The sequence below is a fragment of the Pristiophorus japonicus genome, chromosome 12 (assembly GCF_044704955.1).
Source record: "Pristiophorus japonicus isolate sPriJap1 chromosome 12, sPriJap1.hap1, whole genome shotgun sequence".
Classification (NCBI taxonomy): domain Eukaryota; kingdom Metazoa; phylum Chordata; class Chondrichthyes; family Pristiophoridae; genus Pristiophorus; species Pristiophorus japonicus.
In genome coordinates this window covers 15113759-15129856 of record NC_091988.1, presented here as the reverse complement: position 1 = coordinate 15129856, position 16098 = coordinate 15113759, and the positions used below count along the sequence as shown (strand labels likewise).

General features: G+C 45.1%; 1 protein-coding gene and 1 non-coding gene across 4 annotated transcripts in view; one reads left to right on the top strand and one right to left on the bottom strand.

Moving 5' to 3' along the window:
* The window catches only part of uba3 (ubiquitin-like modifier activating enzyme 3), a 53708-nt gene extending 42195 nt beyond the window's left edge, over positions 1-11513 (bottom strand). The window contains exons 1-3 of one of the 3 annotated variants that reach the window (XM_070895194.1): positions 11468-11497; positions 11319-11357; positions 9890-10010 (exon numbers count right to left, since the gene is read on the bottom strand). In XM_070895194.1, the coding sequence (XP_070751295.1) occupies positions 9890-10010; positions 11319-11357; positions 11468-11487 (180 nt within the window). In that variant the 5' untranslated portion in view covers positions 11488-11497. Of the gene's footprint in view, positions 1-9889; positions 10011-11318; positions 11358-11396 lie in introns of all 3 variants that reach the window. The other 2 variants (XM_070895195.1, XM_070895196.1) reach the window with 2 other exon arrangements.
* Positions 11514-13426: 1913 nt separating this feature from the next.
* On the top strand, positions 13427-13518 carry trnay-gua (transfer RNA tyrosine (anticodon GUA)). The gene is given in 2 exon segments: positions 13427-13463; positions 13483-13518. It is a non-coding gene; the product is annotated as a tRNA-Tyr (tRNA).
* The last annotated feature ends 2580 nt before the right edge of the window (positions 13519-16098 follow it).

Sequence of the window (16098 nt, the reverse complement as noted above, 5' to 3'; positions counted from 1 at the left end):
CTCTGATTGAAGGCCAAGCTTGGTGTGTATGGGTTACTGACGCTAGACCAGGGGGGACAAGACTGGATGAGATAAGATACTTTAGCTTTGGAAGGAGGGGGCCAGGCGAGATAAGAGGGATCCAGGTGGATTGGCTTTTAAAATGTATAAACAAGAAAACATGCGTAATGGTTATGAAGACCCCTTTTGAGGGAGGTCTTCATCTCCAAGTTTAAACAAAGAACTCGGCATGTCATTGGGCACCTTATTTTAAGGGGAACCTCTATAGGTTAAATGGTTTTGCCAATATTCTATCCCTGGTCCACCCCTAAAAAAAGAGAATAAAGCAAGTCCCGAAAAGCCCAGAGTACAGATGGTGAAGTAAAGACTCCTAAGGGTGGATACCATGCTGACTTTGGTAACACTCTTGGGTAGTTCAGGAAGAGAGAGGAATAAGAGTTGTTCGTGCACGCCAGCCGTCTGTCCGATCGGGTCCAGTACCAGCTACTTGTCACGGTCGTATGTTTTTGCTGTATAACTAGTGTGTTATATTCCGTCCTAAACTCCGATTAAACACAAGATACCCACCATATTGGTTTGCACTTGATCCTGATTATTTGAAAGACGAGTGATAAGCTAATCTTAACAAATTGGCAAAAGGGTTATTGTAGTCGAAACGAGTTGAGGACAGGTTCGGACTATAAAAAGATACTAGGCATTGTTATCAGGTTGGAAAGCAAAAACAAAATGGCAGATGCATATTAGAAGAAAATTTGCAAACAGTCACGGACGGATAAGTTAGGGGTCCTGGGGGCCCAAGCGATAATCGGAACAGTACAGAGTGACGAGAAGAGTTACTCTGAGATTTGGAGCGACATGGATTCCCAGGTTGATGCAAATAAGTTAGGGGTCCCTGGGGCCCAAGCGGTGATTGGAATAGTACAGGGTGATGTGAAGAGTTATTCAGATTTGGGGCGAGATAGCTTCCCAGGTTGGTGCGAGGAAATTCAAATTTAAAGAAGCCAGAAACAGGCCGGCTTACGCAACCCACCTCTGCACTAAGCATGGAGACTTGAGAAACGAACAGGAGAGAGAGAAGCATAAAGAGCAGGAGAGAGTGGGAGATAGAGGGGGAAAAGATCTAAGCTGCATGCTATACCAGCTGAGAACTCAGGAAAGGAAATAAACAGGAAATTAAAGAATAAGTTGCTGAGACTAGCTTCTGTGCCGAGAAAAATAAAACACGAGATTTGCTGAGTGAAAGGAACCCTAAAGAATGCTGGAATTTATTCCTTTTGACTGAAAGTCTGTCTTTAAAAGAAAGTGTGTTATGTTTGTTTTAGCTCCACCCACTTTTCTGTGCATAGAGCTAAAAGCCATTTAATCCTTTGTAGTCTTGTCTTGGATGTTGGAAGTTTTAAGAAAGTGTGAATATGTTGAGTGTGTTCATTTCAATTTAAGATTGTGCACCTAGAAGTGGGAACAGCATGGTGATTTAAATTTTAAGTTAAAACGCTGGTATGGATTTGTTTGTCTGGGACGGCTTGTACAACAAACTGTAAACCAGAGGCAGTTTGTTTTACCAAAGATAAGCTTCACCCTTGAAGTTATGGTTACCATGGTGTCATATAGAAAATGAATGTGTGCTTTTCAACAAAGGCCGTGACAAGTAGCTGGTACTGGACCCGATCGGACAGACGGCTGGCGTGCACGAACAACTCTTATTCCTCTCTCTTCCTAAAAAAAATGCTATTGCCTTATATAGTTTAAATTGAAAATGTGTGGTCTCATTTTAAATCAATTCAAACGTTTACAAAGCACGGTTTCCTTAATTTGGTTATTGCAGGTCCAAGACCCACTAAGTTTTTGACAAGAAGTAATCAGAAATTGTAAATTGGGTTGAAAGAGAAAGGATAAATCAGTCTATGATGAAATAAAGAAAAAAGAGAAAGGGAAATATTCTGTCCCTTTTCTACATTGTGTAGTGTCCCTTTTTTAAAAAAAAAAGCAGAAAGTTTAGAAACTTTAATCTAAAATGCTGTTTTCCCTGATGAGAGAGAGTGCTCGAGGTGGGGAGTCAAGATAAGATATGGAAGTTACGTTGTAAACTAATTGCAAGCACTTCTGTCTCAAATGTTAAAACACCGTGCAAACCACCAAGCTTGGGAATCACTTGTTTCTGAAATTGAAATGGATAAAAAATTTAATTGATATGAATTGCTGTTTCAAGGCTCAAAGGGAAAATTTACCTGACGTTTAACGGGATAGTCAAATTTTCATTAAAAGAAACTGGTTGAGAATAGTCTAGGTGGTCCTGCCAATTGATGTGTATCAAGAGAAAAAGTTTGTGGGGAATAAAATGGAACATCAACAAAACCTGCCAGTCCAACAATACTGGTGTTGGGATTTGGGATAAGTTTGAAATGATAAAATGGACCCAGGCACAATACAGCAGGTTATAAAGAATTTAAAACATTTTTAATAACTTGGACCAATTGGGAACGTTTGATCTATGTTTTCTATCTTTAATATTGTATTGAACAGCAAAGTTCCTCCAGGGCCCATTAATGAGATAGAATGGTAATTAATGACATGCATAAAATGGAATGAGAGGAAGTGATTGAGGATGTAAGATAGAAACAGGAAAATTGCACCACCAAATGGGAATTTTTCTAATATTCTAGTGAAAGTCATGAAAGTGCAGTTAAGAATAATAAATTGATAGCATTGTCTTGGAGACATTTGTGTCCTTGCCTATGAACGTTTTTAAGAAAACTGAATTTGATAGTCTGGCACTACCCGAGATATTGGGACCAAAGAAATGGCAGACCAATTGAACAAGTACTTTGGTTTGGTATTCACTAAGGAGGACACAAACAACCTTCCAGATATAAAAGGGTCAGAGGGTGTAGTAAGAAGGAGGAACTGAGGGAAATCCTTATTAGTCAGGAAATTGTGTTGGGGAAATTGATGGGATTGAAGGCCAATAAATCCCCAGGGCCCAATAGTCTGCATCCCAGAGTACTTGAGGTGGCTTTGGAAATAGCGGATGCATTGACAGTCATTTTCCAATATTCCATAGACTCTGGATCAGTTCCTATGGAGTGGAGGGTAGCCAACATAACCCCACTTTTTAAAAAAGGAGAGAGAAAACAGGGAATTATAGACCGGTCAGCCTGACATCGGTAGTGGGTAAAATGATGGAATCAATTATTAAGGATGTCATAGCAACGCATTTGGAAAGAGGTGACATGATAGGTCCAAGTCAGCATGGATTTGTGAAAGGGAAATCATGCTTGACAAATCTTCTGGAATTTTTTGAGGATGTTTCCAGTAGAGTGGACAAGGGAGAACCAGTTGATGTGGTGTATTTGGACTTTCGGAAGGCTTTCGACAAGAGATTGATGTGCAAAGTTAAAGCACATGGGATTGGGGGTAGTGTGCTGACGTGGATTGAGAACTGGTTGGCAGACAGGAAGCAAAGAGTAGGAGTAAATGGGTACTTTTCAGAATGGCAGGCAGTGACGAGTGGGGTACCGCAAGGTTCTGTGCTGGGGCCCCAGCTGTTTACACTGTACATTCATGATTTAGACGAGGGGATTAAATGTAATATCTCCAAATTTGCGGATGACACTAAGTTGGGTGGCAGTGTGAGCTGCGAGGAGGATGCTATGAGGCTGCAGAGTGACTTGGATAGGTTAGGTGAGTGGGCAAATGCATGGCAGATTAAGTATAATGTGGATAAATGTGAGGTTGTCCACTTTGGTTGTAAAAACAGAGCGACAGACTATTATCTGAATAGTGACAGATTAGGAAAAGGGGAGGTGCAACGAGACCTGGGGGTCATGGTACATCAGTCATTGAAGGTTGGCATGCAGGTACAGCAGGCGGTTAAGAAGGCAAATGGCATGTTGGCCTTCATAGCGAGGGGATTTGAGTACAGGGGCAGGGAGGTATTACTACAGTTGTACAGGGTCTTGGTGAGGCCACACCTGGAGTATTGTGTACAGTTTTGGTCTCCTAACTTGAGGAAGGACATTCTTGCTATTGAGGGAGTGCAGCGAAGGTTCACCAGACTGATTCCCGGGATGGCAGGACTGACATATCAAGAATGACTGGATCAACTGGGCTTGTATTCACTGGAGTTCGAAGAATGAAAGGGGATCTCATAGAAACATTTAAAATTCTGATGGGTTTAGACAGGTTAGATGCAGGAAGAATGTTCCCAATGTTGGGGAAGTCCAGAACCAGGGGTCAAAGTCTAAGGATAAGGGGTAAGCCATTTAGGACCGAGATGAGGAGAAACCTCTTCACCCAGAGAGTGGTGAACCTGTGGAATCCTCTACCACAGAAAGTTGTTGAATCCAATTCACTAAATATATTCAAAAAGGAGTTAGATGTAGTCCTTACTACTAGGGGGATCAAGGGGTATGGCGAGAAAGCAGGAATGGGGTACTGAAGTTGCATGTTCAGCCATGAACTCATTGAATGGCGGTGCAGGCTCGAAGGGCCGAATGGCCTACTCCTGCACCTATTTTCTATGTTTCTATGAACTGGAAGATGAGCAAAGACGACTGTGACATTTTGATAAGATTATCTGAAAGCCCGAGAATGGTATGTATCGGATGGCACGTGTGGCTTGATATTGAGATACCTGTATGTGTGCGCAGATGTGATTTGTTACATATGAAGCAATTAGCATTTGTAAATGCATGGTGAATTTCCATTGAAGAATGGGTCTCAGACATGCTCAGTTATTTGACAACAGCAAGACATGAAATGCTTAATGTGGTTCAGGAGAGTGAGACAATTTTTAAAGCATTGGTACATGCTCAACTGAGAAACTATCTAATTAATGAAACAATCAGGATAGAGTTAAACACACTGGTACCTGTAAGAGGGATTCAAATTCAAGTTAAAGGTTACATGGAATTTGGATTGGAACAATTGAAGGCTAGGGAGAAATAAATTTAGTTGGAATTATCCACAAGATGGATACGAGTAAAAAAAGAGATCTGTAGAATCTTTTAAGTCCACGACTTCTTGATTAGATGTTAAATTGTAGCTTTCTTTACAATGTCTATTTTCTTTGTCTGCATTATTGTTGCTTGAAATGTATGTACTTAGTCAATGTGCTATTGATTGTAAGACTGAATTATACGTGTGACTGTGCAGAGTATGGGAAATGACAGCACGAATCCAGTACGAGGTGGTTTTGGTGGTGCCTCCAGTGTCGCTACTATCGCAACTAACATGCTTAACTGGTCTAACAGGACTTGTCCCATTAATAGCCCCAGTTTCTGCTTCGCACATCTACCCATAACCATCAACCAACACGCTTTACTCAATATCAAGACCTATACTCAAGTGAAACTGACAGTAAATGAGACACAAGTGTGAACTACAGAATTATGTGGCACAATTTAGGTACGACATTCCCCTGTTGTCTGAGGGCTTCAGTGAACTTGTGACTGAACCAGTCCCTAAAGCATTTTTTTGTTTTCGAATAAAACAACTCAATAGGTTTTGAAATTGACAGCATAGGGGACAATTCACATGGGTGGGATATCGGGCTTAATATATATATCAGCACACTCTTGGGTTCATATTATTTCACACTCTCTGGTAATTCTCCAACTTGTAATGATAGTGTATTTGACATATGTAACCCGTGTAGTAAGACTTTGATGTACAAGTCAAATGTGCATCTATAATCATGACTAACCTTACTAATGAATTAATGATGGACAAAGATCCGAGATGGAGTAGAGGAGACCCCAGGTGAGGTAAGATCAGGAAAGAAAGAAGAAACAGAGGATACCCCAGACAGGGCAGAACTAGAACACTGGATTGAACCATCGAAACAATAATCGAGAGTTGGCACGTTTGGTCGAGGGTCAAAATGGAGTTTTTCTCCCTCCCAAAATGGGAAGTCTGTTAGAAATTAGGGGTGCATAAAAATGCATACGGTTATGCGAATGAAACTGACACAAATAATACTGTGTTTAAATTATTGTATCAGTGCTCAAGACAAGCAAGGGGTTAATGTATAAGTTGTGTCTTACTGGGATTGCGCAAGTTTCGGTTTCCTAAAAGCTTGAATTAGAATTTGAGACAAGTATTTTTAGTTAATTAGATTAGATGATGCATAACATCCCACACAGGGGCCCATAGCATGGTCTTGTCCTTCCAGGCTGGCTAACCGTTGCTTGCAAGTTAGGATTTTGACTCTGTATAATGTATTTTTAATTTGGCCAACGAAGGCCCAATCTATGTTTATTCCATTGTTGCTAATAATCATATTATAATGGCCCTGAAATTCCGGTCGGAGGCTTCTTTCGGACGAACGCCTCCAACCGGAGAATTTTTATGAAAGTACCCGATGGTCCCGAAGGAGCGCGGAATTCTGTTGGGGAGGCCTTCTTTTCTCACGCTGCAAAGCGCGCTCCCGTCCTTCAGGTTCCCTCAACCAATCAGGTAAAGTATTCTCAATTACTAGCAATGGGAACTCTGTATCTACACGTTCTCATTGCTATTAATTGAGAACAAATACAGTAACACAATAAAAAATAAAAAACATCTCAATTAAAATTAATTGTAATTAAAATTAATAAATATATTCAAGAAAAATGTTTTTGAGTTTTTTAAAAAGTTTTTAAAATTATGGTTTAAAATACATTTAACGTAGTGGGCAGGTTTTTAAAAATAAAATGTTATTTTTTAAAATGTTATTTTTTATGTTTTAAGTGTGTTTTAAAACTCTTACACCTGTAAAAGTAGGTTATGCGCCTGCTTTTATCAGGCGCAAGAGTTTTGAGGACATTTGCTGAGCTTGACAGGTCGTAAAAGCCGGTTTTCAGCGCATGCACATTGTGCGCTGAAAACCGGCTTTTGCGATGCCTTCCCGGGTCCGTACACACTGCGTATGGATTTGGGGAAGCCGGAATTTCTGAGCCAAGAAGTTAGGAATTGGAGTTCGTTTAACAGAACTGCTTGCTAAGGTGCACCAGTTAACTAGTATGTTAGAATAGAATTTAATGATTCATTTCATGGTACAACAGTGATAATGAAATGAAATAGTGTACACGACCAGCTGCACTGATAATAAGCAGTTCTGAACAATGAGGCCTCTAATTGAAGGCATCTGAAGGTCAAGCTTGGTGAGTATGGGCTACTGACTCCAGACCAGTGGGGACAGGGCAAGATAAGAGACTATAGCTTTGGAAGGAGGGCCGGGGCGAGGCAAGAGGGATCCAGATGGGTTGGCCTTCAAAATGTACAAACAAGAAAGCATGTATAATGGTTCTGAAGACCCCTTGAGGGAAGGTCTTCAATGTAAGTTTAGACAAAGAACTCGACATGTCATTGGGCACCTTGTTTTAAGGGGAATCTCTATAGGTTAAATGGTCTTGTCAATATTCTATCCCAGGCCCACCCCAAAAAAAAATAAAAGCAAGATCCGCAAAGCTCTGAACGCAGATGGTGAAGTACGGACCCCAAAGGGTGGGTACCATGCTGGCTTCGGTAATACTTGGGCTGTTCAGGAAGAGAGAGTTGTTTGTGCATGCCAGCCGTCTGTCCGATCAGGTCCAGTATCACCTTCTTTCACGTGGTAGTAGCAAAGCAAATCAAATGTCAATATCTGAGTTGGATACCAAGGCCAAACCTTCCCTCTGAGGGCAGTGCTGAATGATGTGCTCCAGGGTCTGATTAGGAACTCCACAGTCGCATGATGGGGATGCTTTCATCTTCCACCTATGGAGAGGGTGGCAGCATCGGCCATGACCAGTTCTGAGGAGGTTGATGGTTGTCCACTCTTTGCGAGGAACGTGTGATTCTTCAGGTTGTACTGTGGGGTCCTCCATAAGGAATCCATTCCCTCTGTTGCAGTTCTTCCAAGTGTTTCGCCATCGGTCATCAAGGCTGAGGGAAGATCGCCGAAGGGCTTTGGTGACAGTCCAAAATGGCCTTCTAGATTTGAGACGGGTTGGTGGTAGGTTGTTCAAGTCGGCCTGTATCGGCATGTCTTTGCTGGTGTACCAGTTGTATTCTCTGAAGACTGTGTATTCGCGGTGCAAGTGTAATGGTGCGATGTTTGCAAGCACGGGCAGCCAAGGTGTTGGTGTCAATAAAAGCGTACCAGTGATAATTCTCATAGTAGAATTTAGCTGTGCATCAACGGATTTTGACATGTGGACTCGATAGCCATGCCGGCGAGCAGTACTCTGCTGTAGAGTACACCAGGACGAGTGCTGCCGTACAGAGGGTTTGAGCGTCTCGATCCAGCGAGTTTCTGGATCAAGTTGACACGACTCTTAGTTTCTTCCCAAGGTTCTGGAGATATTGTCTATATGACGGTGCAATCAAGAGTGACTCCGAAATAGGTGGCTTTTTGGGCATGGTTTACCTCTGCACTGCAAAAGGAGACTTTCAAAGCTTGGTTTGCTTGATGGGTGTTGAAGTGGAATGTCGAGATGACAGTCTTTTGCGGTTTTGGCTGGAGTCACCATCGGTAAAAGTAGGCCTCCATCCTCTGTAAATCACTGGTCAGGGTTTCTTTGGTGATGAACAGATTTGTGTTTTGCGTGGCCAGGGCAATGTCATCAGCGTATACGAACTTGCGTGACACTGTTTCGGGCAAATCACTGGTGTAAACATTGAATAACATGGGTGCCACGACAGAACCCTGTGGGAGTCCGTTGTTCAATGTCCTATATCTGCTCTTCTGGGTGCCAGAGTACACACGGAAGCGTCGGTTGCTAAGCTAAGTTGAGAAGATGAATCGTTGTTCTGCAGAGTAAAATGGTGGAGAGTTTGAAAAGCAGTCCATACTGTGTCATAAGCCGCTGACAGGTCCACAAGTTCGACGGCAGTCTTGAGCTGGCACTGGAAGCCTGCTTCGATGTGCATTGTAAAAGCTACCACTTGGTCGCAGCAGTTACAGCCAATCCGGAAGCTCGCTTGCACCTTAGGAATGGTTGGCTTGATGATGGGGTCTGTAGAGCAGCCGTCTCTCCAGCACTTTATAACAAGTGCAAAGTACAGCGATTGGGCAGTAGCTGGAGGCTTCACAAAGACAATTATTTTAGTCTCCCTCCAAATAAGTGGAATTTTACCAGTTGCCAGTACCTCAGAGAAGTTTAACCATTTCTTCGCTTTGCGTCCCAGTGCTTTTAAGAATTCTGGGTAAACACCATCTGGGCGAGCAGCTTTTCCAGATTTGGTTGTCGACAGGGCTGCGTTTAGTTGGTCCAAGGTGAATGGATCAGGCACAGTTGACAATCCTGGTGCCGCCTTCAAGTTTGTCAAAAGCTGCTGCTTCACCTGCTGTCAAAATTCTTTGTCTGCTGGAGCCTATGAGGTTTGTATCAAATAGGATGCAATGGCGTCCGCTCTGATGGTCGTCCTGTGTTTATAGGCAGGGTCCGGTATCAGCTACTTGTCACTGTCGTATGTTTTTGCTGTATAACTAGTGTGTTATATTCCGTCCTAAACTCCAATATACTCACCATATCGGTTTGCATTCAATCCTGATTATTTGAAAGACTAGATACGTTAATCTCAACATTGTACTGGCCACCAGTTTTACACCCAGCCACAAAAATGGGGAAGTATAGTTAATTGAAGATACAAACAACTTCAGGAGTTATGATAGATGCCACACAATAATTTAGATCAAATCAATAAACAAAAACAGCAAAATTGACAGGGTTTCAGTTACATAAGCTTGAGGTTTTAAGTCAGAGGTAGTTTTCCAAATTTAACCAGCTATTGCATGAGTAACTAGCATCTGGTATTGTTAGTTCCCATTGTGACAAGACAGCATGTAGATCATTTAGAAAAACCAAAGAAGATTGATAGCAGCAATCCAGCACCAACAAACTTTGATTTATAACTTAATTTTTCTCACTTCTGTACTTGGTTCAAAGTCAGGGTGTGTGAATGGTCCTGATCGTTCAAGGAACTTCCTCACGTGATTCCAGCGACCTTCCCAGTCTCCGGTGTCCCCATACCCACCATCAACAGCCATTCTGCACAGAACACAATAAACTCAACTAGAAATTCAGTTTTCACAACACAGCATCATTATATTAGAAACATTAATGGAAATAACTCGTCAGCTTAAGTATTTTCAACAGCAATATTTATGGTGGCGTACAGACTGAATGACACTGATAGCTAACTCTGGAATTTTGAATTAGAAGACCAGAGTTTAAAGCTCAGTCTCAAATTATATGCAATTGAGGCATCTCCCAGACAGTGAATTTTCACCAATCTCAACAAAATCATCTAGGACTGAAACAAAAACTGACCCACGAATCCTTTCTTGGAATGATCATTAAAATTCACAAGCAAACACTGACACCAATGAAAAAGTGTCAATTTTGTATGAATTTTGAAATTCCCCCTATCCAACCTCCCAACCAAGGATAGTCCTGATGTGCTGCAGAATAGGCAGGGGAAGAAAGGAAATTAGAAAAATCTCTGCTAAATATAACACTGCAGATAGTACAGTAGTATAAAATATCAGTAACCAAGCAATATAGTGGAGGGTCCAACACAACATAAAGTAGCAGCAGGACAAAGTAAGGTCCTGATCTCCTCTATGGATGACATGGCCTCCTTCCATGCTGTAAATTTCTATGATTCTATGATACCAAATCAAAGCTAGGCACATTCCCACAAAGAAAACATATGGGATTATTGCCCTGAACCATTTTCACAGTATCATTTGCAGGGATCTGTGCAGTGTCCGACTGTCCCTTTTTAGGAATAGTACATGGGACAGAATTTTTTTTTTTAAATGTTGAGGAGAGAATCACAGCTCTTGCAAATTATAGAACTTATCTGGTATTTAAGCAATCCACAAAAAACATCAAAAATTAAATACAGCTATAAACTTAAAGGCCAGTTGTTGCAAAACTTTTGAAATCCAGATTTGCACCAGTGTAAATGTGAACAATAACTGCTCCTGCAGAAATGGTATAAAACTAACTGGGAGCTTATGTTGACAATTTGCTTGCCGTGATATTCAATTTAAGCCAATAAATACATGCAGGAATGATTAATAACACTTCAATGTTTTAACATTTATTTCAAAAATACATCCTGCATGTAAGTGCATTTGGCAGCCCCAGATCTCCTCAGTTTGAATCTATTTCTATCCCTCTGAGCAGTTAACTCCTGAGTTTATGGATTGCAGGTTTGAGGCGGGCCTGATCCCGCTGCTCGGAGCTGCAGCCCACAACAAGCTCTCCCGCCCGGGCCCCGGGCCGCAGCCTCACACCCCGCACCAGCACCAGCACCAACCAGGGCCGCTACATTCATTCAACACTAACTTGTCAGTGTGCTCTTCTACTTTCCTTCTTTTCTTCTCCCTAAAAAGAGAGAATAAAAGAAGGTTCAGACGTGCTCACCCAAGCGAAGAACGGGCGGGAATCAGTGTGACAGAGGCCTGAGCGGCCGGAGCTCACGCTGAGATACTCACGGCTCCGCGACATCCGCCATATTTTCCTCCTCCCACCACCCACCGCGCAACCCTCCGTCCTGCCAACCAATCAGATCCTCCTACAACCTTCCAACCAATCAACTCCTCCCACAACCTTCCAACCAATTAGATCCTCCCAGAACCTTCCAACCAATCAGATCCTCCCACAACCTTCCAACCAATCAGATCCTCGCACAATGCCGCGCGGCCAGCGCGTGCAGGGGGCCGTCGAGCGCTTTTAAGTGACGTCACGTCTGGACCTCCCTATATGGAACATAAGAACATAAGAATTAGGAACAGGAGTAGGTCATCTAGCTCCTCGAGCCTGCTCCGCCATTCAACAAGATCATGGCTGATCTGGCCGTGGACTCAGCTCCACTTACCCGCCCTCTCCCCGTAACCCTTAATTCCCTTATTGGTTAAAAATCTATCTATCTGTGATTTGACTACATTCAATGAGCTAGCCTCAACTGCTTCCTTGGACAGAGAATTCCACAGATTCACAACCCTCTGGGAGAAGAAATTCCTTCTCAACTCGGTTTTAAATTGGCTCCCCCGTATTTTGAGGCTGTGCCCCGTGGTTCTAGTCTCCCCGACCAGTGGAAACAACCTCTCTGCCTCTATCTTGTCTATCCCTTTCATTATTTTAAATGTTCCTACAAGATCACCCTCATCCTTCTGAACTCCAACGAGTAAAGACCCAGTCTACTCAATCTATCATCATAAGGTAACCCCCTCATCTCCGGAATCAGCCGAGTGAATCATCTCTGTACCCCCTCCAAAGCTAGTATATCCTTCCTTAAGTAAGGTGACCAAAACTGCACGCAGTACTCCAGGTGCGGCCTCACCAATACCCTATACAGTAGCAGCAGGACCTCCCTGCTTTTTGTACTCCATCCCTCTCGCAATGAAGGCCAACATTCCATTCGCCGTTCTGATTACCTGCTGCACCTGCAAACTTTTTTTTTTGGGATTCATGCATGTCGAGCCGGCGCCTCACAACTTGAGCCGCCTCGGGGAAATCCCCTCCGTGCCTTTCAGTTCCGCGCGGAGGGGTTTCCTGGACGGACTGCTCCTGCACACTCTCAACTTTGCCATCCTCGCCTGCCGTCCGGACACGTCATGGCGTACCATCCTGCCGTCCGGAGGAGGCGGGGGTCCCCGATGGAGGGCACTCTACGCAGGGGTCCTCCCACTATTCATCGGGGACTTGGCTGGAGGGTGGTGCACGGAGCAGTGCCGTGCAATAAATTTTTTAAGCCGGTTCACGGACTCCCAGGCCGCCTGCAATTTCTGCGGTCTGGAGGAGTCCGTGTTCCATATTTTTAGTGAGTGCACGAGGTTGCAGCCCCTGTTCCATTATTTGAAGGGGCTGCTCCTGAAATTCTGGCTGCACTTCAGTCCCACTCTCCTGATCTTTGGGCACCCTGTGCGGAGGGGAGCGGGTAGTTCCGAAGGCCTCCTCGCAGGACTGCTCCTGGGCACGGCCAAGTCGGTCGGTCCAGGCAGCGGGCAGTCGAGGGGGTCGTTCAACCTGACTGCCTGCCTCTCTTCCGCTCTTACATCCGGTCCAGGGTGTCCTTGGAGATGGAGCACGCGGTGTCCACCGGTACGCTCGCGGCCTTCCGCGAGAGGTGGGCACCGGAGTGACTGGAGTGCATCATCACGCCCGGCAACCAAATTTTAATTTGATTTTACGTTTTAAAGTTTAATTTGTTTTAATTGCCGGTGCTTTTAGTGAGCCCCTCCCCTTTTATAGGGGGCACTTGGAAAAATATGATTTTAGTGCCCAAAAAAAAAACCAAAAAAAAAAGAAAAACACAAAAAAAAACCACAAAAAAGGAAAAAAAAAAGGGCCTTGTAAATGTCTGCTGTGTCATCCAGGGCGGGTGGCACGGTTTAATGTTTTTTCTTTTACAGATAAACTCAAAAAGAGTTTCATGCATGTCGAGCAGCTTCCCTTCAATAGCTCAGTTGGTAGAGCGGAGGACTGTAGTGGAACACAAAGCAAAGTCATCCTTAGGTCGCTGATTCAATTCCGGCTCGAAGGAGCTAACTTTCTAGCACGACCCATCTCCTCTATCTGGGAGTCTACCTTAGCCCCGACGAGGAAGCCTGGCCGGCGAACTGGCAGGAGCTGGAGGCCAATGTCGCCGCTCGCCTAGGGCGCTGGACAGGACTGCTCCGAGTGCTGTCCTACAGGGGTCGAGCGCTAGTCATAAACCAGCTGGTGGCCGCAATGTTGTGGTACCGGCTGGTCACTTTGACCCCTCCCCCTGCGTTTGTCGCCAAGATACAGAAGAAGCTGGTGGACTTCTTCTGGAACAACAGGAAGCACTGGGTCTCTGCGGCGGTCTTGAGGCTCCCGCTTGGGGAGGGCGGTCAGTTGTTGGTGTGCGTCAGCACCCAGCTCGCGACTTTCCGTCTTCAGACCCTGCAGAGATACCTTTACGTCGAGCCCCCTCCTAGGTGGCGTGCTCTGGCGACGTATTTCTTCAGCCAGCAGCACGGCCTCAACTAAGACACGTAGCTCCTGTTTGTGAGTGTGGGGGGCGTCAGGACCGCCCTCCGGGAGCTGCCTGTCTTTTACAAGGAACTCATCAGGGTCTGGAAAAAGTCTCCACCAAGCGCAGCTCTCCGCCGGCTGGAGTGGCGACCGTCCTGCAGGAGCCGCTGCTCGGGAATCCGTACCTCCACGACCGAGGTTTTATGTGGCGGTCGGAAGAGAGGGCTGTGGCTGGTGAGGTGACCAGGGTCAGGGACCTGCTCGATGGCGGAGGAGCGGGCTGGATGGCGCCAGGCACGCTGGCGCGGCGCCTAAATTAAGCCGACGTCCGCCGCGCGGCCGAAGCCATCGAGTCGCTAAAAACAGCTTTGGGCCCTGACTCTGTTAGGTGCATCGAGGAGGCTCAAGCACGTGGGGAGATCCCGTCTGAACTGACCCCCGTCCGGACGGAATTCCTCATTGGCGCCAAACCCCGGAACCTCCCTCGGGGGCCGGCGCCTCACAACTTGAGCCGCCTCGGGGAAATCCCCTCCGTGCCTTTCAGTTCCGCGCGGAGGGGTTTCCTGTACGGGCTGCTCCTGCACACTCTCAACTTTGCCATCCTCGCCGGCCGTCCGGACACGCCATGGCGTACCATCTTGCCGTCCGGAGGAGGCGGGGGTCCCCGATGGAGGGCACTCTATGCGGGAGTCCTCCCACTATTCATCGGGGACTTGGCCTGGAGGGTGGTGCACGGAGCAGTGCCGTGCAACAAATTTTTAAGCCGGTTCACGGACTCCCAGGCCGCCTGCAATTTCTGCGGCCTGGAGGAGTCCGTGTTCCATGTTTTTATTGAGTGCACGAGGTTGCAGCCCCTGTTTCATTATTTAAAGGGGCTGCTCCTGAAATTCTGGCTGCACTTCAGTCCCACTCTCCTGATCTTTGGGCACCCTGTGCGGAGGGGAGCGGGTAGGTCCGAAGGCCTCCTCGTAGGACTGCTCCTGGGCACGGCCAAGGGTGCCATCAGCCGGTCCAGGCAGCGGGCGGTCAAGGGGGTCGTTCAACCTGACTGCCTGCCTCTCTTCCGCTCTTACATCCGGTCCAGGGTGTCCTTGGAGATGGAGCACGCGGTATCCACCGGTACGCTCGCGGCCTTCCGCGAGAGGTGGGCACCGGAGGGACTGGAGTGCATCATCACGCCCGGCAACCAAATTTTAATTTGATTTTATGTTTTTAAGTTAATTTGTTTTAATTGCCGGTGCTTTTAGTGTCCCCCTCCCCTTTTATAGGGGGCACTTGGAGAAAAATATGTTTTTGTGCCCAAAAAAAACCCCAAAAAATACCACAAAAAAATAAAAGGGCCTGTAAATGTTTGGTGTTTCCCCCAGATCGGGGGGGCACAGTTTAATGTTTTTTGTTTACTCCCAAAAAGAGTTTCATGCGTGTCGAGGAAATTTAGCTTAAATTAACTCAGGCGGAGACTTTCAGAATTGCGCTTCGAGAGAATTTTATTTCTAAAACTAACGAGATATCTCGGAGAGCCCGCTTAGTCCACACCAAGGCAGAACTCTGAATTTTACAGGCAACTTCGCTCTATCTTTATACAGTTGAAAGAGGAATTTTATCTGCAACTCGCCACACATAAACATTATTCATACATTCCGTGAGTACAAAGGTCATTGTATCTATGAGCATTATTCATACGAAACTGTGAGTACAAAGTTCACCCCGGCAGGCACACTTTATCTGTTTCTTGCATAGTTTCTCTCTGTCCCTATGCTGATAAGCAAGGTATGTGGAAACTCATGCAAAGACCAGACAGTCATGTATATACAACATTCTGTTCTTTGAGGCTGATAAGTTTCGGTAAACACCAGATAGTCATGTATATACAACATTCTGTTCATTGAGGCTGATAAGTTTCGGTAATTTTCTCTAGCTCCGTGAATTCTACAGAATCAGCAAAAGCGAACTTAACCCTTCCTTTAACCTAGGACATGGATTGTTTTCTTCTACAATGCACAAGGACCCCCAGGTCCCTCTGCACCGCAGCATGTTGTAATTTCTCCCCATTCAAATAATATTCCCTTTTACTGTTTTTTTTTCCCAAGGTGGATGACCTCACATTTTCCGACATTGTATTCCA